This window comes from Vicia villosa, unplaced genomic scaffold (genome assembly GCF_029867415.1).
Source record: "Vicia villosa cultivar HV-30 ecotype Madison, WI unplaced genomic scaffold, Vvil1.0 ctg.000345F_1_1, whole genome shotgun sequence".
In the NCBI taxonomy this organism is placed as follows: domain Eukaryota; kingdom Viridiplantae; phylum Streptophyta; class Magnoliopsida; order Fabales; family Fabaceae; genus Vicia; species Vicia villosa.
The window spans coordinates 820794-847353 of NW_026705154.1; the positions used below are offsets into that span (position 1 = coordinate 820794).

At 34.1% G+C, this 26560-nt stretch overlaps 3 protein-coding genes across 3 annotated transcripts; all 3 read right to left on the reverse strand.

Moving 5' to 3' along the window:
* Positions 1-1901: 1901 nt before the first annotated feature.
* LOC131627025 (uncharacterized) lies at positions 1902-2591 on the reverse strand. The gene has a single exon (XM_058897860.1). The coding sequence runs from the start codon at positions 2589-2591 to the stop codon at positions 1902-1904; it is 690 nt and encodes a 229-aa protein (XP_058753843.1).
* A 6240-nt stretch (positions 2592-8831) lies between these two features.
* LOC131627045 (paired amphipathic helix protein Sin3-like 2) lies at positions 8832-17268 on the reverse strand. The gene is made up of 23 exons (XM_058897884.1): positions 16954-17268; positions 16711-16786; positions 16011-16217; positions 15600-15780; positions 15419-15517; positions 15156-15329; positions 14801-15071; positions 13984-14120; positions 13555-13630; positions 13437-13466; positions 13077-13264; positions 12827-12981; positions 12563-12690; positions 12204-12458; positions 11454-12113; positions 11240-11328; positions 10495-11091; positions 10314-10411; positions 10027-10165; positions 9793-9945; positions 9532-9695; positions 9326-9437; positions 8832-9245 (listed from the first exon to the last, which is right to left on the reverse strand). The coding sequence occupies exons 2-23, from the start codon at positions 16782-16784 to the stop codon at positions 9099-9101; spliced, it is 4134 nt and encodes a 1377-aa protein (XP_058753867.1). The 5' UTR covers positions 16785-16786; positions 16954-17268; the 3' UTR covers positions 8832-9098.
* A 6149-nt stretch (positions 17269-23417) lies between these two features.
* LOC131627026 (zinc finger BED domain-containing protein RICESLEEPER 2-like) lies at positions 23418-26006 on the reverse strand. Its single transcript, XM_058897861.1, has 5 exons — positions 25408-26006; positions 24333-24675; positions 23909-24221; positions 23589-23642; positions 23418-23503 (listed from the first exon to the last, which is right to left on the reverse strand). The coding sequence occupies exons 1-5, from the start codon at positions 26004-26006 to the stop codon at positions 23418-23420; spliced, it is 1395 nt and encodes a 464-aa protein (XP_058753844.1).
* Positions 26007-26560: the final 554 nt, after the last annotated feature.

Consider the following 26560-nt stretch of genomic DNA (forward strand, 5'->3'; position numbering starts at 1 on the left):
TATAAAGACTTCCTCAATCTGTACACCTTCGACTCCTGCTATTTGATTTCAAATCCTGGTAGTTGACTGACATAGACTTCTTCTTCTAAAGGTCCATTCATAAATGTTGATTTTACATCCAAATGACGTGTCTTCCACCCTCTATATGTTATTGTCGGCACAACAATCCTGACTGTCTCCAACCTTGCAACAGGTGCGCAGACCTTGTCGAAATCAATACTAGGTTTTTGTAGAAAACATCACGCCACTAGTCTTGCCTTATGGTTATAAATATCACCATTTGGCCTTTGTTTCAGCTTGTAAACCCATTTCACATAAAATGGCTTCTTGATAGATCTTTCAACAAGCTCCCTGGTCTTGTTCTTTTTTATTGCCCTAAGTTCTTATTTTATGGTTGATTTAATCACTCATGGATTAATCCAAATCGTTTGGTTCTGATTCAGTCATCATTATTGCTTCTTCTATAAAGTCATCATCTACATTGACTACTTGATCTAGAAATATCTCATATCTAACTAATTCTATCGAATCACTTCTCATTCTAATCGATCTTCTAACATTTTGCTCAGGTGGTTCTTCATTTTGATTGGTTATGATTTCAGTTCGTTAGTCTTCTTCAAGCACATTTGGGACTGTTTCTTGCATATGTAGAGCCGACTTATGAGTCTAATTCCACCATTTTCTTTCTTCCATCAGAACATCTCTAATGATTGCCAGTTTATCGTCAGTTGGTGAATACAACTTGTATGCACCAGTCGAATGATAACCAATGAGCACCATGGTCATACTTTGATCATCTATCTTTTTCCTCAATTGTTCACGAACATGCTTGAAACACAATGATCCAAAAACTCTAAGAGGACTAACATTTGGTTTATGTCATGTCCAAGCCTCATAAGGTGTTTTCTCGACTATTTTCTCCATTGTGCATCTGTTTAAAATGAATAGCTTTGTCGTAGCAGCTTCACCCTAAAATCTCTTTGGCATTTCTTTAGCTTTCAACATACTTCTGGCCACGTTCAGTATACCTTGATTCTTCCTCTCAGCTATACCATTATGATGAGGTGTATAGGGTGCAATGAACTCATGCTCTATACCTTCCTTATTGCAGAATTTTGCAAATTATCGAAAGGTGTATTCACCGCCACTATTAGTTCTCAGTTTCTTTAACTTGCATCCACTTTGTTTCTCAACATGTAATTTAAACTTCTTGAATTGTGTGAATACCTCACTCTTTCTTTCAATAAGGTAAATCCATGTATATCTAGTGTATTCATCTATGAAAGTTAGGAAATAGAATTTACCTCCATTCGACCTCACTTCAAAAGGTACACACACATTAGAGTGAATTAGCTTCATCTTTTCTTTTGACCTCATTGGTAATTCATGCTTGAATGCTTTCCTAACCTTCTTTGATTTAGAACATTCCTTACACACCTGACTTGGTTCCTTCACCTGAGTTAAGTCATGCTCCATCTTTTTCAGGTTGAGCATACCTAAACTTCTGAAATTTAGATGACCATACATGCGATGTAATAGTCAATTCTTGTTCTCTTCAGCAGTCGAAGCAAGACACTTGTGATCAACTGTGTTGATATTTACTTTGAAGGGATTTTCATCTTCCAATGGTGCTTTCAGAATTAACCTTCCTTCACCATCATGCACCTCTATCTATGCTTATCAAGCTTTTCATCTTGTACTTTTCAGAATCAACTTTTCAGCTTCATGTTGTATCTTTTTACAAGTAATTGATCTATGCTTATCGAATTACTTTTCATCAAATGTACATACAACACATCAGTGATGTTGTCTTTTCGACCATCCTTCCTAACCACAAATATGTCTCCTTTTCCATCTGATGTGATGTGTGTTTCATATGCAAACATGATCACTTTCTTGACTTATGCATCTAACTTGGTGAACCAGGTTTTATTTTCAGTCATGTGGTTACAGCATCCCGAATCTAAGTACCGCGTGTTGGTTTTCTCATTGGTCGACTGAGTATTTACCATTAGTATCACATGATCAGAATCACTATCTTCAATGTATGCATATTGCATGTCATAATTATCTTTTGCTCTTACTTTTTTCTTTCTACGACATACTCGAGCATAATTATAAAATTCTTGACATTTGTAACACTGCACCTTCTTCATGTCAACTTTCTTCCTCGAATACTTGTTGCCCATGTCTTTCTTGGTTGAATCAGAATAATTCTTTGAACTCTTACTTGACTTTTCATCACTATCAAGATTCTTTCTTTGGTTCACCTTCTCTTTTCCAGACTTCTTAATGAATTTTGCTTGTAGTGCCTTCTCAACCACCTTTTCCCTTTTTGAGTTCCTCTGCTCCAGCCTCATCTCATGAGCCTGTAATGAAGCTTGAAGTTCTTCTAACTTCATCTCAGCTGGGTTCTTGGACTCTTCGATTGACACTATAATGTAAACAAAATTTACAGTCATAGATCTCAACACTTTCTCAATCTTCTGTAAATTGTTGATTGATTCGCCACACGCCTTCATATGGTTTGTTACCAGCACCACAAATAAAAAGTATTTTGAGACTGATTCATCTTCCTTCATTTGATTCATTTCGAATTGTTTTCTCAATGTTTGTAACTTCACCTTTTTTTAAGTTTTTCATCTCCGCCGTACAACTTCTTTAACTTGTCTCACGCTTCTTTAGCCATTTCTTCTTCGATAGTCTTCTCGAACACGTTAGGTTCCACACACTTGTGAGTTAATAACATAGTTTTTCATCTTTCTTTATTTGATCCTTGTGCGCAGCTTTCTGAACATCAGATGCATTTGCTTCCAATGTCAGTACTCCGTCATTCACAATTAGGGTTTTCAAGAAAGATGAGGAAGAAAAAGAAAGAAATGAGAGAAAATTGTAAATTTGTCAGTATTGTTAAGTGTGTTGTTGTTTTACAAATTTATTACAATAGCATGCCTATTTATAGGCGATCAATGCCCAAGCCCATCCATACAACCCAAACCCAAAATATACAACCTTAACCCAAAACATACCAGTTATATCTTGGTGTTTAATGATAGAAACTTGAAAAGAACTTATAAAGATAACCAGTACATTGGATAAAGAAAAGAAATATTCCATAAATGTATTTCTGAAATTCTGAAATATATTTACGGGCTTTTTTTTAACAAAATAAATGTGTAGTTCACTTACGCATGTATTTGGTATATTTTAAATTTATGGTGCGTTTGAAAATGCATTTTCAGAAACTGAGAGGCATTTTCGATTTTACATAGGATTCTTTTCCACCTCATATGATGTAATAAGAAATTTTCTTATATTTTGCTTCGACATAACAATAAAATGTTGTATTCGACTCTGTCGAATACAGCTGACTCCTACTTTTTCGTCTAACTACTTCAACATAGTCAAATACTAATTGTTCTGGACTGGGCCGACCAGGCCCAGCTCTTCTACCCAGCCGAGCAGGCCCAACACGTTTGGGCCCATTTCGTTAGTGGCAGTTACGGACTTGTCAAGAAGACCACGTAACGCGTCAGCGAAAGATTCGGTCAACCTCCTCTGAATCTTACGCCACGCTCTTCCCAGAATGTGAGTCACCTGCTGACTCAGCCCTAGAAGAGGGTGTTCTGGCAGTTTCCTAGCACGTGGGCCTCCAACTGGATTTGGCCCAATTAGGAAACCTTGGCCCAGCGCTGGGGACTATAAATACCCTCTTTCACTAGAGGGTCAGGTATCTATTCTTCACTTCTTAAACCCTCATTCTCTCTGATTGATAGCTGCTGACTTTAACATCGGAGAACCTTGCAGGTACCCCCCCCCACCCACCTTGTTCATCAAGCCAGATCCAGCTGCCGTAACGATCCACTCTGATCAGGTCAGATCACTAACTTTTCTACAAAAACATCGAATTACAACTTCTAACTCCAAAAAATTTTGTTTCTTAAGTAGATTCAAAAAGTCTGTCTAAGTCACAATCTAAAAAAAATTAACTACTTATAATAATAACTATTACATTCATGATAATATAAGTTTGAAAACTACACATCAAAAAATGAAATGAGATTATTGAACGAGTGCTTTTGCATAAATAGAACTAAAAAGTTACATTTCATAAGTAGATTCAAAAGTTTCATCTTCGTCACAATTTAAAAAAATTTAACTACTTATAATAATAACATTCTATGATAATATAAGTTTGAAAATTACACATCAAAAGTTGAAATGAGACTTCCAATCTTGTTCCCAAGAGTAGAACTCGTCACTTCCTTTCACATCTAGTCGTTTTTTTTAAGTTATCATAAGAGGAGAGAGCCCTGGTTTTTTTGTGCTCTTTTTAGCTTATATATACCACAATCAATCAACTTGATCAGCTAATACCAAGAAACAAAACATCCTACATACATAGTTGTTTGTTTAAAAATAAAGCCCAAACAATCAATTACTCAAAACATTTAAACAATTTCATATTTATATAATATTCTTAACATTGAGATTGTTTATGACTAACCTCTTCAATACATTACGAGGTATGCTATAGTTACACCAGAAAACATAAACAGCTTATGCTTACATCGTAGTCTGAAAGCTTATTTTTAAGTGTGACACAAAATCCAACTTGAATAAAAATAATAATTAAAGAAAAAATGTATATGGTACCGCATTTTTATACGGTGTAGTGTAAAATTCAGGTGTAAGCAAGATATTTCTCTTTTATCATCTTTTTACAGAAGCAACTATGCTGACAACTACTGTATTTTGTTGGAACTTGAAACTGCTTAGTACTTTTCATGATAAAGTTTGAAATGCATGATAAAGTTTGAAATACCTTTCATTATAACATGTCATGAAATATGATGAAATTTAAATAACTTACTATGAAATGTCATCGTCGGCAATTAAGTGCATGTTTGGTTTGGCTTTTGAAAAGGGCAAAAGCAATTCTAGAGGTGAAGAATCAATTCTGGATAATTTTAAGATGTTTGGTTTGACAAAAGTAGAATTGATTCTGTCTCCAGAATTGATTCTACTTGAAGCTAGAATTTGTAGCTTCTGCCTCCAGAATTGATTCTGGATGATTTTTACACTGTAATTTATTATTCAACTCACTTTTACAAAAATGTATCCAAACATAAATCAATTCTGCTAAACTCAATTCTGCTAGAATCAATTCTACCAAACTCAATTCTACTAGAATCAATTCTGTCCACCGCTAATCCAAACACACCCTAAACCTCATTACCAAAAATATATCCAATTTTATTCTTCTATTAAATCATTCTTATAACTTGTTTATTTATAAATTCCATCTTAATTGCAAGAGTGGAATTAGATAAAAATTAAGAAAATTTCTTTACCCACCTTCCTATGGGGTCAACCCCAACGAAATCCCAAAATTACCCCTGCTTCGGAGATGCATCTCCGAAGTTATTTTTTTTTTGAATTTTTTTTTTACTTCGGAAATGCATCTCCGAAAACACCAAAAAGGTGGTGTTTTCGGAGATGCATTTCCGAAGTAAAAAAAATTTAAAACCGTGAATATTTCGGAAGTTCATTTCCGAAAATATTCCTGCATATACAATTTTCCCTCCTTCACTATTTCATCATTTTTCTCCAAAACTTCTCCAACCCCTCTCCAAAACCCAATCAATCTCCATCCATTTTTCGTCCTAAAATCAAGTTTCAAACCGTTGATCACGTTAAAGGGAGCATAGAAAGCTACAATTTCAGGTAAACATCTCTCATTTCATTCCCTATTTCACTACATTGATTGATGTTGGAGGAGACGGCAATTGTGGATATCGGGCCGTTGCGGGTTTGCTCGGTAAAGGGAAAAATAATTACACTTTAGTCCGACGGGAACTTATTGCGGAGTTGACTTCATATCGGGACATCTACGGCCGACTATATGAAAATCAAGAAAAGTTTGCGAAAATTCATGATTCACTTGTTCCATCACTTACCGGTATCGCTCCGGTTTCGAAGTGGATGTCATTCCCCGATATGGGTCATCTAATAGCAAGTGCATATGATATGGTATGTGTCGATTTGACGAGGTTTGGACTAAGTGAGACTTTCTTTCCACTTCATAGTCGACCGCCATTGGACGCGTCGAGCCGGATCATATGCATCGGGTATCTACGATCGCGGCACTTCGTCCAAGTGTTTTTGAAACCGGGATGTCCTATACCGGCTACTTCTTGTCAATGGACGGCGCATCATTCAAATGAGGCGGAGACTTGGCCGGATCCTTTCGTTTCAAGAATGGCGGAGTTTGAAGAAATGATGCGCCAAGAGCGCGAGCAAAATAGAGAGCGGTCGAAGAACATACCTATTTTGGACTTAGGATCCACCGATTGGTTCGGTGAATTTTAGTTTGTTCCAGATCGTTTTTTGTTTGTAATGACCATTTTTGTATGTATTGTTGATTATCATGTAAAATCGGACCGATTCAATACATATATAATATAAGTATGTTTTATGTCATCATTGGCTAATTTATGTGTATTTTGAATTTCTTTTGTATTTTTTACACAAAACACTAAGCAATCAACAAAATGCAAAATTTAGTTCTGTTTTCTGCATAATTCGGAAATGAACTTCCGAAATATGCTAGTCTGCCTCCAATTTTCGGAAGTTCATTTCCGAAAAGTCCACTGAAGCAGGATAAGGTTTGTTGGGCCATCATTGCTCCAATAAGTCTATAAATACAACACACTCTTCTTCATCCTCTTCACACCACAAAACACAAATGACACAAACCTACCCTCACCTAGCATTCGTCTACTTTGAAAGCGGCTACCCGATGCCGTTCCAATTTCGCTTCTCGCGCGACACGCCGTTTGCGGAGTTGATAACGTCGCTCAACACGCTTTTGCACTATCCCGAGAATCGAAAGGTTGTCAAGCTCGAGTACCGCTCGCCATCGCTTAACGACGAGGGAGACATTAAGTTCACACCTTTTGAGATCAAGAACGACGAAGATTTAGCAGTTTTGTGGACAACGTTCGACCGATTTTCTTCGAAGGGCCCGATCGAGTTGGACGCGAAACTTCAAAGATCGGCGGACGACGTTATCAAAATGTTGACTCGTCCCCACCTACCCGTGTTTAACAATATGTAACTTTAATCTTATGTAATGTGATCGATGTAATCTTCATCCGATTAAATAAAGCGAATCGTTATTGTTTGTTATTTTTCTTCTGTCCAGACCTTATTTCGGAAGTACATTTCCAAATTTCTCCAAGGGGGGTGAATTCGGAGATGAACTTCCGAATACACCAATTTTCTGAAAAAACAACTTTATTTCGGAGATGCATCTCCGAAATCAATATTTTATAATAAAAAAACACCTTTTCGGAGATACATTTTCGAAAACACCTTTTTTTCAAAAAAAAGTACGTTTTCGGAAATGAACTTCCGAAACTAGGGGTATTTTGGTAAATTCACCGGAGGTGGCCAAGAAGGTTAGGAGGTGGGTGAAGAAATTTCCAAAATTAATCTCAATGGTAGAGAATTTTGAAGAAATGTATTGGTCAAGAAATAAAGGAAAAACACATTTGAGGCTTGAACTTACATATGAACTTTTGACAAAGAAACAAAATGAAAACAAAAACATCAAAACATTGTAACTATTGAAGAAGCAAACTATTTACAAAACGTGACATTCATGGTTACATAATACTATTTGGGAATCTTGCTCTAGCATTTCGTCGACTTTATAATCTAAATAAAAAAATTTCTCCGTGCTTCTCTAATTTGTGAGAAAGACTAAGAAGTAAGTTTTGGACGACCTCTAATCGATTTTCACCATTATGATTTGGTTTTCTAGAGTGTAGAATTTGATCTTTAAGCGAACAGTCAAAGAAACCACCCCTAAGATTTTCAATGATGACATTTCAAAGATATAGTTGTAGTTGTAGACGGAATCAAATTTTATGATCAAGAACTTTACCCTAATTATTCTTATTTCATTATCAATCTCAAAGACTATTGAAAGCTCGATGTACCCTAAAGGTCTTGTGACTATCGCGTCAAAGTCTTGAATACTTCTCACATAGTAAGATTATAAAATTGGATGTTTTAGCATGATTATAAAATTGAATGTAAACCCAATTTCAGTTCCGCCTTGGCCTACATCATATCACATGAACTTTTTTGGCGTCAACTCTCTACAAGGTGAGTGGTGGCCATCAACAATGAGACTTTGAGGAGGTCGTCTCTATTGGAATGTTCCATCTTATCCGAAGGTATTTGCTATAATCTTTGGAGGAATTTAGCAACCACGATTGCAAGAATATAATTGAATAGAGGGAAATGGAAAGAATCAAGTTCGGAGACAATCTTCTCACAAGAAAAGTGAAATATTGCCCAAAAACAAAACAAAACAAAACAAAATATGATAATACATAAGAGTTTGAATTAAACTTAACTCACTTTTACAACAAAATTTTAAAATAAAAATCACATTATGAATTTATGAGTCATACTTCTTTCAACCTCTAAAAATTTATATGATCTTATCCTAAAGATTTTTGTTTGCTGGCAACTGAATATTTAGTAGTTATATCTGTGTAATACCATCATCTTTAAAAGTCAACTATGCTGACAACTATTTTGTTGGTAGTTGAAGCTGCCAAGTATCATGAAATACAATAACGTTTCCAAAAAGCTGTTACATAATAAAATCTTATTAAATCCTACAACATATAGTAAAATTTATTTAGATAAAAATTTAATCTCAATGATAGAGAATTTTGAAGAAACATAATGGTCAACAAGACCCCTTCTGCCATGCAATGCAAGCTTGGAAGGATTGAAGCAACATCAAAATATTGTTGCAAATATTGAAGAAAAATATGAATTTGGCACAATATTCTACAAATAAATAATGAAGCAAACTATTTACAAAGGAGTGACACTCATGGTTACATGTGACCACCTTATACAGATTACACATTCCTATTGAATATTTTCCCTCCTTCACTTTTTTCATTATGACTAAAAATTAAAATGTTTTTCCTAGGTTGTTGTCACATCAAGACTTTTCTTATATGAACACAAGTATTTGTGTGAATTCTTCTTCATCACGAATATACAGTTTAGATGGCGGATGCCATAAATTTGCGAAATCTTTCCTCTCTTTCTCTGCGAGACCGAGAAGATGATGTACTTGATGATGATGACGAGGTTCGTCTTTTCCTTCTTGGTCGAAAGAAAAAATCTTGCGTGTCGAGAACATAAGAAATCTGCAGATGAAACTAGTGAGTATGAAGAGACGGAAAATGAAAAACACATACAAGGGCACAAGTATGAAAAGGATGCGTACCTTGGATGAGTTGCAAGACATCTTGCATTCCAATCCATTTACTACTTTGACATCTTCCATTACAGCGCAAATTGCAGAAAGCTCGTCTAAGTCCCCATATTTCGATTTGTTTCTGAGTTGAGCAAAATAAAAAGCAGAAACTTATATGACTTACTTAAATGAATATGATTATCAATATGATTATGAATTTTGCAGAATCTGCGTACCTTTCTAGTAAAATGCCATGAGGCTCCTTTTTGGTAGGAAGAACCGACAGAAAATCATTATGCAGATAAAAAGAAAAATTTGGATCAACCGAAACAGCGGCAATCTCAGGCTTTTCATTCATATTGTCCATGAGTTGTATGGAGAGCCGAGAGGGGCTAGACGACTGCAATAAGATGACGACAATGGAAATAACATAAAGAACAATTAGTCAATGACAAATGATGAAATCAAGAACAGACTCCTGGTTACAAAGGGCTTACACATTGAAAACGATAAATGTTTTCCTCATGAAGGATGACATGTGCATTTGAATGATATACTGAATCATTTAATTTGCCAGGTTTCCGAGACTTTTCGTACTCGTATAATTGGAGAAGCTTATTGTCTTCCTCATCGGTTGCAACAGTTTGAAGCTGAAGTGAAGGTGTATTACATTTAGAGCCTTTAAAGAGAAACATATTGGAAGTGCGGGACAAATGAACAAAGCAACATACCTGTCTGATAAGTTTATAGATTAACTTATCCAATGTGAATAACACATAAGACTGGTTTCCAAGAATTGCTCGACATTCATCTTCAAATTTAGCATTCTCAACAGATCCATCGAGCAAATTATATAATGCGTCCATAAATCTAAGCCAAAAAAAATTGTGGAAAATAAGAAAAACAGAATCTTGTAAATTCAATTGAGAAGTACAACTGTACAAGTACTTAAACCTAATAAATAATAATAAGGAAAAATGGGAATAAAAATGCTCTAATACATATTTATGGCATGTACCTTGTATAAGGATCCGTAGAACTAGCATCTTTTCCTTTCCGTTTCATTTCGGCACTAGTTGAATTTTCTTTTGCAGATAAGATTCTTTCGTAAAGAATCTGCCAAAGTTCATAAAGGATATGACATCAACACAAAGGAAAATTTTTCGATATAAACAAAAAAGAATTCACGTTATCCTTACTTGATGAAGCCTAAAAAGCGCAAAGAAATCATCATTTCCGTAAAACACCCTTGAATCCTTCACATCTTCAACGAATGAAACGGCTGATACATGCTTTGTGAGAGGTTTCACAGTCGAAAGGAACCTCTCTGATAACGATAAAGATGAGCCATCTCCACCATTTTGTGCATCACACAGCCCCTCGGCTTCACCTTCACTCTCAGCTTTACCATCAACATCATCATGTTCCATATCTTCCTCCTCCTCGTGATCTCCCGGGAAACATTCATCACCAGGAGACTCACTTCCCGACACATCTTCGCCAGCTTCAGAAACATTTTCGCTATCTTCATCATCAGCATCAGCATCATTATCACCTCCAGCCTCTGCATCATATTTCCTAATATCATCATTGTTCTTTGACTTTTCAATTGACTGCAGGTTTGAATCATAGGCAACAAAATTATCCTCTTCAGAGTCAGCATTAGGGGATAATTCACCCTCTTCTTTTTCAATTTTGCAAGGCACAGAAGATTCTTCATAGCTTTTAACTTTATTGTTCTCAACTAACATGCCATTGGCCACTGGTATTGGAGATCGAGCGATAGCATCACATCCCTAAAACACAAATAAGTAGATCATTTTTTTTATTATTTAAATCGAATTATACCATTTTCTATAAAAAAAAAAACTTTTAGGCTAAAAAATAACAATAAATACTAAACATTGGTAAGAGTTGATATTGGCCATAAATGAGAACTCATACCTCTACCAAAGGTAGATTAGCACTCGGAGACTTGGCTTTGGCTCCAGAGACATCAGCAACAGTAGGTCGGGATGGAGTAAGTATTCGGCCTTGAAATATAAACAAAATTTAGTATTCCAACAACAACATTAAATAAAGAGAAGTGCAAAAGAATTGAATTGAGTAAACATAAACTGAAAAACTAAAAGCACATGACAGTGACATCAATACAGACCTGGAGACATATCTAAGTTGGTTCTGTTCACACTGCTTTCACCTCTAATTGCAACAGATGCGGTGTTTCTCGCTCCTGGTTCATCAGAGGAAAACTGCTTACCAAATCCAGGGGCTTTGTTATCATTGCACTCAACACTTTTCTGCCCTTTATCCATTAAAAGATCATCTCTACTAACGAGTTCGCTACCAACAGAGCCATTTTCTTTATCATGGGCAGCTAAACTAGTTTGGTGAACATTTTTCACTTCAGTTACTCTACCATCACCTTCATTCTTCTCAGATTTTGGTAACCTTGAAATTGATTCTCTTTGAGGGCTTCCGTCACCTCCTGCATTCGGTGCAACAGAACTTTGGGCGCTATGTCCTACTTTCCTGTCCTCTACCTTTTCGGTCTCATGTGATAGGGAAGTAACACCGAGCATCGGTTCCAAGAAGGAACTCCAGAGCCTCATAATTTTGTTGAATAACTCTTTACTTGAGAATACCTCCTCACACGAATATCGAACAAGTTTATACAAGTCCTCATGAATTTCGGCATCAGAAAAGTCGAATTCCAAATGTGGAAGGAGAGAATATTTAGCCCCAGCAGCAATAGACTGGACAATGTCATCTTCTTTCTGCTGCTTCTCTTTAATTTCTTTAATCTCAGCCACCAAAGCTGTATATTACCAAAACATACAATATTACAACAGAAGTATAATATGTATCACATGTGCAATTCAATTATTATTGTTTATGATTGACTTACATTTGGTACTCAAGTTCTTTGAATCTTGTTGCTTGAAATAGAAGCTACGGTGATCAAGTGATTTGTAGTGGTTTTTAGAATAAATGTCAGCCCAAACTTTATTGAAATCGGTACGGCACCTGTTCCACTCCTCTTGTTTCTGCTTCAATCGAGTCAATATTACAGGCAGAGCATGAGTTGGATTCTTCCGGAGTATGTCTAGGACATCAAGGCCATGGTCACCATATAGGCGTTCAATGCATCTTAAATTCAGAACTGCATATACATGTATCAGACAAAATCAATTCATAATGCTCTAAGTGTAGAAAAATACGGTTAAAGAGATTAACATTTTAGATTGAGATTATTTTGATACAAACCAGTAAAGTGATCTTCAATACGACTCAGACTCTCCACGCTGATCTTATTTTCAGTAATGTTGGTGTACAACTCATCAGCTCGTTTAGCAGCAGAACTCACAGACTCTAATAACATGTCCAGCTCAAACCTACATCGAAATTAACAATCCCGTCACCTTTAAATGCATGTCAATGAATTTCATCTCATGATAAAATAGTGACTCCAAAATGAACATTATATTCAACGAAGAGGAATGGGAAGCCAAAAACGGGCGAAAGTTTTACCTGTCATCTTCACATCTGAACAAGCTTTCTTCATATTGATTCCTGCGCATATGTTTGAAAGAGTAATCCTCACTTCCTGAAGTCACAGATACCCAGTGATCATTCAATACTTGTGCACCAAGATCAGATCGCTGACTAGCCATAGGAATCGGATACTGCAAAAAAAAAAAGGTATGAAGGAGTTCCACGAGATTAGAACAACGTAGTTGACAAAGCCGACAAGAAAAGTGATCAATTTTAAGTCATATACATCAGCAGGTAGAAGTCGGTAGCTGGGAGAACAACGTTTGCAGTCACTAAGGTCAAGTTCTTGAATGGATTTTCCCATATATTTCTCCTTGTATCTTTCCTTCTCTTTAGCTCCTTCCATCTCACGCTTGAGTTCTTTGTCCTCCAACTTGGCTGATCTTGATAAATGACCATCAGTAGCGAGTGGCTCTGAAATCAACATATTTGAAACATAAAGTTAACCAAATGGATGGGAAAAAACATCATGTAAATTACACGGGTAATTCAACATCGTCATTTGAATGAATCCTTTTAAATAAAGTAAATATTATAATGATAGAGCATAAGGAGGAAAACTGATATTTATTGCATGTTGACATACTTTTACTCATGACACCAGCAAGGAACCCATCTGGAAAAACAAATAGGCACAACAAAACCTCAAATATGAGAAATCGCAATAATAATAACATTAAACAAAAGAGTTGGAAAACAATTACCAATATTTTCACACCGCTCCAAGAAATCATTGAATTCACTCATGAGATCAGAATACTTTCCAAGTAAATCAGTCACCTGAAACATATATTTCAAAAGAATATAAGTTAAACTAGAGACAGCAATAGAACTCACAAGATAATGCTTCCGAGATAGTGAAACCGACTTCAGGAGAATTACTATTCGGATCTTTATAAAAATAACATTTCATTAGAATACAACTGAAAACACTAAGTTGGAATATTATTGAAAATTCTTCATACTCGGGGCTTAATTTTTAACTCAAGTTTCACTTCCAGTACTGCTAATTTTCATACTTCACCTAACAGAACTATATAAAGTCGTAAAAGGAGCAGCATAACAAAAAGGATCTAAAATGAAATGTCTTCCTGCATAACTTTAAGATTGTAACTCACAGAACAAACACGTACCAAATTTTGTAAATCATTCCTTTTTATTATTCCATTGCTAAAAATATGAAGCAATTTCAAGAATGTTTGGTAGTCCTCAGCACTGCTCAACTTCTCCTTAACTTTCTCACAGAAACTGAATGCTTGACTATACATGCCTGGCATAAATACAAAAAAATAAATAAATAAATAGCAAATTTTAGAAAATTATATAGGTCAATATATCATCTCAAATAAAAAACAGAAAGCTAACACTCAAGAAAGATGTTAAAAGAACAAAGAAATACTAATGAAGAAACTTCAAGAACTCGAAATGGCTACATTTAATCATGCATGTGTTTTTGAACTCCAAATATGAGATTGCACACTCAATAGCGGTCCTAATAGTAAGCTTTATGCATCTCACCACTCATAAATAAATACAAATTATATGACGGTAATAGAAATAGTGAAGTCATATTTGATAGTTCCATAACAATTGATCTACGTACGCTTATCATCTTCCTTAATTCTCTTGTTAAACGGGCTTCTAGCCCTATATTCTGTAATAGAGAATGAATTTGTATTCCATATTCTGTAACTCAAAAGTTCTTTGTGATTACTAAGCATTGTGTATTAATAGTAAGTGTATCTTAACTGATTTGGATTCAGTTAGTTACACTTTAAACGTTATAACCAACTTCTTTAACAGAAAACCATTCTGTTGTAAAGTGTAACAGAAAACCAATTCTGTTATACAAAGCATGATAGTACCTGTAAGAACCTAAACTATAATAAATATAGATCATGTTTTCAAGCAACGTATTAATCCAAAGCATGGTATTAATCCAAAGCTTACTCTTTAATGCATGTTTATCATCATGAGAAGCATAATCAGAAGACAATCCATAAGCTTCAGCTTTCTTAACAGATTTCTTTTTGTCCAGAAAGCGTTGTGAGTTATCAAGATCATGTTCTCTTTCATCATGATCGCGGATCCTTCTATCCCTACTCTCACGTTTCCTTTGCTCCTTATGCAAGTTCATCATTGTTTTGTCGTCATCCAGATCAGGACGTTCAACACTCAGATCACGATCATGAGAAGGAAATCGGTCTCGCCGATATCGATGCTGTAAAAATTATGTTTTTAAGACAATATTTTTTTATAAATAAAACAGTACAATAATACTTATGAAGAGGAACGTTCTTAATACCTTGTCTACTTGCATTTGCCGCATCATGGGTGCCATAGAACCCCGCTCATTGAAGCGTTGCAATGAATTTCGACCAAATGGAGCATGCTGTGTGGAAGGTGCTGCAGAATTATCTGGTAAGAATCTAGTGAACTCCTCGAGCAAGTCTCTATGGTCCTTAAAAAGGATAGCAACCTAGAGTTTTTTTTTCAAAAGTTAACACTTCAACCAAATTGTTCAAAGAAAATAAGAAAAAAGATAGCGAAGTGCCAAAAAAATATTACCTCACTGTAAACATCACCAATGTCCTTGTGTTCTTTGCGATACATATTCAAAATATCCAAGAATGATTTGTAAACATGCTCGTCATTTTGGAATCGTTTCTGTAGAAGCAAAATCTACCGGTTATAGCAACGAATCAATGATATCAGTAAACTCACTCAGTAACTGAAAAAAGTACATTACCTTTATCTTGTTCACAAAACTAATAGCTTCTTCAAATTCAACTGTTTTCTTCGGAGGAGCTTCATCTTCATCAAGAGTTATCTCATATCCCTTGGGCAGGAAAGTGTTAAATCCAAATATCAAATTGTTGTGACCTTTGAATAGTTCCTTGACCCTTGCTATGACACCAGAAGTGTCGGTCCTGAAAACAACCAGAACAAAATGTTTTAAAAAATAGAGATTCATTGATTCTTTAGGCACAACGTTCTGCATTTCATAGTCATTGCAAAGCATCACTGTAGCACCGACGTCGCTGAGAAAAGGTGTCAATGTCCGAAACCAACACCGACACTTGTGATTGGGTTTAATTAGTCATTTTTCAAATTATTACCGGTGTCAATGTGTCAAATTAAAAAAAAAATCAGAACTTACTTTTGAGCCTTGAAATCTTTCATGACCTCAAGGAAGGTGTCATATTTTTCTTTTTGATCCTGGAACATGTCTTTCACTTCCTTCAAATACGATAAAGCATCATTTGTAGTCAATTTCTGGGAAGTAGTTGCTCCTCCACCGCCGATAACAAGTCCACCTCCACCACCACCTCCACTTCCAGGGACTTGACCTTGGCCTTGGCCATAGCTTCATACACAAAATACAAGCACAATTTCAGAAACCCTAAATATCAACACCATCAAAATTCATTGTATACCATGAATCAAAAAAATTAGACCCCAAATACACGCATGCACAAAGTTCTTAAATCCAAATTCAAGTCAATTTCAAGATTACTCAAATTACTTGCCTAATAAGTTTCACAAACAAAAATCATGCAAATCAACATATTTTACCCAAATCCAAACACATCAATTCATTTTAACCAATGATCCCGTCACACACCAAACTCCGCAATCAAAAATTAAGCTCAAATCAAACATAACCCTAATCAAATCCAACAACAACTAAACACCACAAGTGAAATAGACATGTAAATTGTGAAACACAAAAATTAGGGCACCGCAACTAATTCCAAATACTGAAACACAAAAATTGGCGCATAAACTCAAAATAGGGCAACAAAAAAAAAACAAAATTTCAAATTCAAATAACAATAACAATAATTAAGAAAACATACGAATCACCACGTGAAGACCCATAAGGGCGTTTGAATTGAGAAGCAGAGTAAATATCATCTCTTGTCCTCTTCATATCTGCACAATCAAAATCACAAATTAACAAAATCAAATCAAAAAAATGAAGAATTCAATTGATTAATTAAACCAACAACAACAACAAAAACAATAATAATTTCAAGAATAACATTGAATTGAAAGTAGAACAACAAGACCCAGAAAGTGAAAAGGGAAAAGAATTATACTTTATGAATTTCCCAGATTTTTTTTCCCAGGAAAATTATGCTGGGAAACAAGTTGAGTAGATCTTCAACGAGGGTTTGATCGCGGAGAAAAACAAACTTGGATTAAGGTTTGTTTGGTTTGTCGCAATTAATTGAAACAGTGAAAAGAGAGTTTGTTTGGTGTGAGAGAAAAAAATGCGATGCGATGAGAAGAAACGGTGGTGGTGCGTGCGAAACTCTGAAGAAACTCAGAACTCAAAAAAATTTAGAAGATTTGAAAATTGAGAAGAAAAAAAATAATGAATTGAATATGAGGAACAATTTTTGGTTATATATGTGTCGAATTCGCGTTATGGTATTCTTGTGTTCTTTCTTGTAATACTATTTTACATGATCGGGTCGGGTCAAAATGATGGATGTTGATTTTACTACACTATCAAAGCCCATGGTTTCTTCTTTTACTTTCAATTGGTTTGTTTTGGGGAGAGAAGTTAGGTTTAGTGTAGATAAGTAATTTTGTTGTTGATAATCTATTTCTTTAATGTATAAAAGAATTTTGAAATAAATAATAAATGTGTTTTTCTATTCAGGGAAACGAAATAGATTACGGAAATATGTTCATTAAGTTTTTTTTTATTTTAAATATTTATAGAAAGATTTGTCGGTGCGCGGACTTTTCTTGTGGATGAATATAAAATTGAGTTATTGATAAGGAAATTTTTTTAAATTAATGAGATTTGTCGGTGTGATATGCGTTGATTTTTTATTAATACTTAATTGTTTCTATTGTTTTTTATAAAAAAAATGTTTAAAAAGCGCTGTGAATGTTGATGATTTTTAAGTTTACTTTCCTTCGTAGGTCTAGTTTATAAATGGGAAAAATTTATCAAGTATGGTATTGTGTTAGTCACGCTAAAAATTTATATATAATATGTGAGTTTTTTTACATTTGTTGGCTTTGTAAGTGCATTTATGAAATTGATAATAAATTATTATAATTTTTAAATTTGTGTTTATAGTTTAATATAATTAAATTAAGTTTATGAATTAATTAATTTATTGGACAAATTTTTATGATCTTATATAATTTAATTAAGCCTATGAATTAATATTCATTTATATAAAGGTTATTATTGTTTTTTAATTGGGCCTGAGAATTAATATAGGTTTTGTTAAACTTCAATTTAGTCTACTAATAAATTTAAAGCTTAAATTTGATATGCAGTATGTTAAAGATTTATTTTCAAGCTTGAGTTTGGTATTTTCAAATGTCTCATTCACCTATTAACCTACTTAAAAGATTATTTATTTAAATATATGTAAATAAATAATTCAATCAATGTATAGATTATCAAATTAAAAGAATAATGAGATTAAAAATTGGTTTGCATTGACTTATCGGAACTTATTTAGTAACCAGGGCCAGCCCTATGTGTGTGCAAAAAGTGCTACAGCACAGGGCCTTCAATTTGGGGAGGCCCCAAATTGTGAAAGGTATAATTTTTTTATAAATATTAATCGAAATAAATAAAATATTATAATAAAAATTTAATAAATCAAAAAAATACTATGATAAAAACTCAATGCATACAAAAATTGAGATAGATCAAAACTCAAAATAATTATAATTGAATATATCATTGTTAATACATAATTGTATTTTTTATGTGTCTTTTTTAATTAATATAATTTTATTTATATTTTAAATTTGAGCCCATTTTTAAAATTAGAACGGGGTCTCAGTGCTGATTGGAACAGCCCTGCTAGTAACATAAGTTTTATGAGACTATTTATTTTTTAGAACTTATGAAAACAACTTATTACATTGTTTATTAAGTTTTTTCAATTCACTTTCACAAGTTTTTAAGATAACTAAGTTTTATTTCTGTATTTTTATTTAAGTACAAAATATAATATAATAATAATAATAATTTTATCTATATTTATTTAAATATGTTGGTCTGATTGAATTAAAAGGTTTTTTAATAGCATATGGTATAATCATTTTAACTAAATAATCCCACTAGTTAGAAGTTGGTAAGTTTCTACCACCTTCAACTTAGATAACAATGTGTGAGAGGGTTGTGGTAATAAAGGTTTGGTAAAGAAGTCAACTATAGTTGATCATTTGGAGTCGTTGATAGTAGCTTCATGATGGTTGTCACACCCCAAATATACCCAGTAATTATAAGCAAAAATCACAGTGCATTTGAAAAATCTTCAACATACAATGGCATGCCACATTTCAACTTAAAACAAATAAAAAACTTGTATTTCATTTAACATAGATACATAGCATTCGGAAACACAACTTTATTCAGTTGAATCCAACGTCGACTTAACTTTTAGAATCAACTTAGAAACATCTTTCATTCAACTTAAAAATAAATGTCAACAACAACTTAAATAATAATGAATGTCCCCCTTCGTGCTACGTATCAGAGTCAGACCCTCTTGACTTATCAAAGAGCAACATAAAGACTTCATAAAGGTAACCTCGAACATCCACAGCTAATCTTGAGTACCTGTCCATTTCCCATGGTAGGGGAAATATCAGCAGAAGGGGTGAGATATCTTACAATATAAAGGAATGCATGATAAATAATATAGGAGATATAGATCATACATAATTTCACCACTTCTCATCACATAACATCTTACAACAATTTTCATAACAAAGAAGTTATCAATATAATACAACTTTCAAAACGGAAAATATGTCATTGATCAATTAGGACATCATATTCAAATTCACAATTATAATATCATCACCTCACAATAAACATCTCATCATCTCAACAATCCAAACACAATTCAAATGCAATTAAAATACAATTCAAATGTGACTCGACTTATGCAAATGCATGTGGTACCATTGGAGTAAAACTCTCGTCTTAAACATTGTCACTTGGGCCATCGTCGTTGCCATTTTCAGGCTAATAGTCGTTGCCATCTTTCAGGCTAATAGTCGTTGCCATCTTTCAGGCTAATAGTGGTTGCCATCTTTCAGGCTATTAGTCGTTGCCATTTTCAGGCTAAAAGACACTTATGCAATGGATGCGACACAATGATGCACATCCACAAAACACACATTTACAACATAAACAGCATGTCACAACATTGTCTAAACATCATCATCTCAATGCCAAGGTTCTATGACAATAATCATATCATTACTATCATAGTAATTCATCACGTCTCAATCACGTCACTATGTCGTACCATCAAACCACATTAATTCACTTCATAATACATCACAATACAACTTATCAACATTGACCATAGGGTCTACAACAACAACAACAAACTCCACATACTAGCAACAACGACAACAATTTCTTCATATTAATAACAAGGGTTAATAGGCATTTACACCCCTGTATTGTTAGCGAATTTTGCTTTTCCCCCCTCCGTTGCCAAAGGCAGGTTTTGACAACAATTTTTTTGAAAAAACCGTTGCCAAAACCTGCCTTTCACAACGGAGGGGGGAAAACAAAATTCGCTAACATTACAGGGGTGTAAATACCTATTAACCCTAATAACAATATCAACTAATTCATGTTAACAATAAACATCAACAATTTGTCTTATTAACAACAACATCAACACATTCATCACATTAACAACAAACATCACATTATACGAATCAAGTAACATCATGACACGTTATATTCAACTTCATAATGAAAACATATTTAGTGTTAATTCATCGCAAGACAACATTATTAACTCATACCTATCAAGATGTACAAATAATTACATATAGCATACAACATCATTATCAAGTTATGCATATCACCACATACAAAAGTATAAGTCATATTTAATAATCCTTCTAATGTCTCTCAATTCATTCTTATAAGATATGAATCTATTTTAGCTTGTCATAAGTTCAAACGATACTTAAAAAGGAGCTACGAATCAAAAGATACATCATTTCAAAGTTCTAAAGAGTTTTCAACAGCACTGTCCACTTAGCGGCTTCAAGCGCGCTTCTCACAACTAAATACAGAAGCAAACCATTTTCACGTCTTCGCTTAGCGGACCAGCTCCGCTTAGGGAGCTCGCGCACTTTCAAATTTGTTCCCAGCATCCGCTTAGCGAGTCAGGGGCCGCTTAGCGGGCGTGCGATTATGCAGAAAAATAAGAGAGATGACAGACCTGCGTAACCACACTCCCATCGTCCAAAACCATTCTCAATCAGCAATTAAGGCATATAACATCATCAGCTAACATCATTCATCAACAATCATTATTCAAACATTATTTCAACCATAATTTCATGGAAATCTATCACAAACCCTAACCATTCCAAAACTATGAACTTGAAAGATTGGAGACCATACATAATCACAATCTCATTCCCTCATATAAACCTCTAACAATTCATCTAGTACTCAGCAAACCATTCATCAATTTCAACATTCATCAACATTGCAATTCTATACATATTCATGGATTTCAATTATGAAGCTTAATCTCTACCATATACATCATCATGTCAACCCTTAGAGAGTAAGAACCCCACCCTTACCTTAGCAAAAGCTTCATATTCTCTTGGAGTTCTCCCCCTTTATGCCCTAGCTTTCCTCTCTTCTTTCTCTGCCTTATCTTCTTTCTTTTTCTTCACCAAAATGAGTTATGAGACTAAATCTCTAAAACCCTAACCTTTACTATCTCACTTCTCATTAATGGGCTTAACCCATAATCCATCTATTGTGTCATATTTCTACCACTTATGGCCAATACTATTAACTTCATTATATCTAGGGGTGGCAAACGGGCATGCCCGCCCTGTTTAGGTCCGCCCCGTAAAAGCCCACGTAAAAACAGGGCGGGACGGGGCAGACATATTTGATTGTTCGGGTCTAAAACCTTGCCCCGCCCTGCAAAAAAGTGAGGGCGGGGCGGGGAAAGCCCGCGAGCATTAAATGTTTTAGGCCTAAAAATAGTAAAATTGTATGAAAAAGCTAATGCCCGCAAAAAAAACGGGGAGGGGCGAGGCTGACACATTAAAGGGAGCGGGCCTAAAACCTTGCCCCGCCCCGTGTAAAAGTGCGGGCAAAACAGGCTTTCCCCGCGGGTCGGGCCCGTTTTGCCACCCTTAATTATATCAAATAAATCATAAAACACACTATAAATAATTAAATAGTCACATAACATAAACGAATATTATTCCCAATAATATTCCACAGCTACAATCGATCCATAACTTAAATGATATCAACTCGCCATTGTATTTCTTCGACTAATCCGACCATAACTTAACTGCTCGAATCAACACATTAATCCAATTACGCCTTTAGAATAATACCGATAAATCCCGACTTCAACTAATTCCAATGAATAAATCCTTGATCAATTTAATTAAATAATTAATTAAATTGGGGCGTTACAATGGTTGCATTTATAAATGTTTTATCTTTTCATAAAAAACTGGATTGATTACAACGTAAATTACACTCTAGTTGTTGCAATACCTAACATGCAACTTAATGCAATTGATTTCTAAATCTTTAAGAAAGTAGAGAGTATCATTGAAGCCCACATGTTTCAATTGTGAATGAACTATACTTTCTCTCTCTAATGACGATCTCAATACAATGAGTTGCTTCTTGGTTTCTCATGATATGAGTAATTTTTCTAGTAAGAAGCATTGTCTGGAGATAAACCTTATTGAATCAAGACATCCAGTTCAATCTACATCATAATAGCCTTGCACTCGAATTCTTGAATCTTTGAAAAATAATATACCATGATCACGACATGATTTCAAGTACTTAAGAACTCGAGTTGCAACTTTGTAATTGTTTATGGTATATAGGGATGGCAATGGATACCCATGGGTATGGATACTAGTCTTCCGCTACCTGCCCGTTTAATAAAAATGATATCCATACCCGCCCATACCCTTGTAGATATCTGTCGGGTGGATATCCGTGAAATTTTAAATATCTGCGGGTATTTACGAATACCCATGGATACTTTTTTAATTGAAATTTACTAATTTTTTATATATTGAATAGAAAATTTATCTTTTTATTAATAGAAAAGTATGTGTTATACATTTTCTATATTAAATTCAAAAGCATCTTATAGTGAATATTGATGTAGAATGTGAGAAAATGTTAACAGAATGCATAAATTTCACATAAGATTTAGTACAAAGTCATAAACTCCATAGTTGATAATTAAACTACCACTTAGTTGAATCTATTCTATAATATTTTTCAAAATAGAAATAACATGAATGTAGTAAACTGAATTAAATGATATATGTGAGTGATAACATTGAGGTTTCATTAGTCTCTAACAAATGTTGCTCCAAATAAATTCCATGGAAACAACGACGACTCCATAGCTTCTGAAATAAACAGAAAAGAACTCCAAATAAATTGAAAATCAACATAATTGTTCAAATTTCAATATCATAGTATATTTGTGTTACCTACTTGATCTGACATGAAAAGTATCTGCAAAAGAACTCATAATTTTTCCTCAAAAATATCAGCATCTGTATCTTCCAAAACTGAATTTATTTCAATGTTCTCAACTTTTGATTTTGTAGAACCTAATAAATACAAGAATAAATTTAAATGTACTCAACTTTTTGTTCTTAATATAAATTTATGATTAAAATATACAAATGCGGTTACCTTTCACATCCGTCCATAGCCAATCTTGGACAAACATCAAAGCCTCTAGAGTATCTGAACGCAATCAACTATGATGAGGAGTAAGAATTCGACCACTAGTGCTAAATGAAGACTCTGAAGCAACAGTTTAGATAGGAATTGCTAAGAAATCTCTTGCAATCATTTGCATCATAGGATATTTTAATCCGCTAACCTTCCACCAACCTAAAATGTCAAAATTTTCATCGTCTGGCAGCACTTTCTCCTCCATATAATGGTCAAATTCAGACTTATTAATCACAACACTCTTTTTTGCATTAACATGTTTTGCAAAATTAGACCTCCAGGCTTCTTTTTTTCCAACAACAAGGTGCCAACTGCCATCACTCCATTAACATCCTTCCAATACTTGTCAAACTTATAAAGCATACTTGAAGCCATTTGTTTAATGACCTTATCAGTAGAGCCAAACCATTCAACCAAAGCCAAATTCATTTCACATACTTTGGAAAAATAAACATTTGCAGTTGGATACTCGGTACCAGAAAATAAGTTTGTAACATCATAAAAAACTTCCAACCTTTCACAAATTTCTTTTGCCTTCATCCATTCAATTTCACTAGGCAAGGTTTTATATTGAGTATCTCGTGCTGCCTATCGCCCAAAAGCATTCTTATATTGTATGGCAACATTAAGCATTAAGAATGTAGAGTTCCACCTAGTTTTACAATCTTGAATAAGTTTTCTATCATAAGAAATGTTCACTTGACCACATGTCTCTATAAACTTCTCCTCTCTTTTCGGTGTTGCTGTCCAATATCCAACACTATCTCTAATATTATCAATGGCACCGGAGATTAAGGACATACCCTCTTTCACAATTAAATTCAGAATGTGTGCACAACAACACATGTGAAATAATTGACCTCCCAATATGAGTGACCTAGGTGAAATCTTGTTCAAAATGCGTTCAATCATAGCATCATTAGTAGAGCAATTATCAAGAGTCAATGTAGACAACTTTCTATCTAAATTCCAATCCATCAAGTATTCAAGCAAGGTATCAGCCAGAGTTTTTCTATTATGAGGAGTCGACACATAAATGAACCTAATGGAAAATCACTAACACATTAGCATAATCGAAAAATTACTAAAGTAAAATTCAGACCTGTTACAATTCTCTAAAAGTGACAACTCTAAGTAACAATTCTATAAATCAATCCATACTTGTTACAATTCTAACACAGTAGCATTATATCAACATAATTATAACTTATTTATGTTGAAGTTAATATAGTAGCATTCTATGTTCAAGTTAATAACTTACCATTCATAGAAGTTTCAATATATATAACTTAGTTATATTATAGTAGCAACAAATATATAAGTTATTAACAAATTATATTAACAGTAGCATTATATTAATAAATTATAAAACTTACACAGTAGCATTATATTAACAATATATATAAAAGTTATTAACAAATTATAAAACTTACACAGTAGAATTATATTAACAAATTATAAAAGTAACAGTAGCAATATATATATAACTTAGTTATGCAGTAGCATTATATTTACAAATTATAAAAGTTAATATAACAGTAGCATACCATTAGCATTATAACAAACCATATTCACATTAGCATAATAGCAAACATGTTTTCTTAAACAAAATAACTAAAGAGTTAAAACATATTATTATCTTATGAGCCGACTTTGTAGTTTCCACGAATCATCAATAAAATGAGTTGTAACTGTCATATAGCTTTTATTTTGGTTACTTGAAGTCCACATATCACTTGTAATTGCGATGCGACTTTGATTTTTTGACAGTAACTTCATTGTATTCTCTTTCTCCTCCTTATAGAGTTTCATGATGTCAGCCTTAATAGTGTTACGAGAAACCACATTAAATAAAGGTTGCATAACAACACAAAAATCTTTAAAACCAATGTGGTCAACCATCGCTAGAGGATACTCATGAAGAATTATCATCCTTACAGCCGAACGTCTTGCTATGTCTTGATTAAATGAATAAGAACCAACCATTACTGTTTGATTGTCAACTTGTTCAGTTTTGATAATAGCTTGTCTTATATCTCGAGTATTTCGAAGTGCACAAGTCTTCCAATGATTACGCGGGTGTGATGTTCCTTGTCCTGGATCACCCGAGAGTTTTGTACCACACCGGTTGCAAATGGCCTTCATTTTCCCATCTTCTACACTCCATTTCCTTTGGAAATAAAGCCAAACATCTGAAGTTAGCTTTCTTTTTTGAGTATGTTGCGTGACTTGTGTCTCAGCTTGAGATTCACACGGAGTTGTATTTTTAATTTGTGTTGGAGTTGAATTAGTTTCAACATTAGGAACATTCAAAGCGACGATATTAGAGTCATCCACATTTAAGGGTTCCAAATTCTCTTGTACATTTTCCATAGGAGCGAATTCTCTACAAAGAAATAACATCAATATATTTCGTTAAAATTACCTATCAATTTGAGTCAAATATTTTTATATTAAAGTAATAATCACTTTCAACATCAATCCATTATTAAAGCCATATGGATCTTGTTAGTTTCTATTAAAGTAGTAATCGGTTTCATGTGAGCTTTCTAGTGCATATTTCCTAACAACTGAAAACTTGTTATTCAAAAACTTCACAAGAGCTTAACCACAAATAGGATACACAACTTTAGAACAACACAAAAACCTATTTTGCTTAGATTTATTACACCAAGTGAACATAGAAGTTTCTCCATTGGAAATAGAGAAGTTAGCAAGAAAAATAAACAAGAAAAGCATAATAAGTTTAAGCATAAAAAATAGGGGAAAACATAATATCACCCACCTGTAGAAGTCGCGCCGCCGAGAGAGGAAGGGAAGAAATTATCGTCGGTGTTGCTTTTGGAAACGTGAAGAAATCGTTATTTGCGGCTGCCGCTACTTTTGAAATTGAGAAAGAAGAAGATGATATAGTGGCATCTAGGATT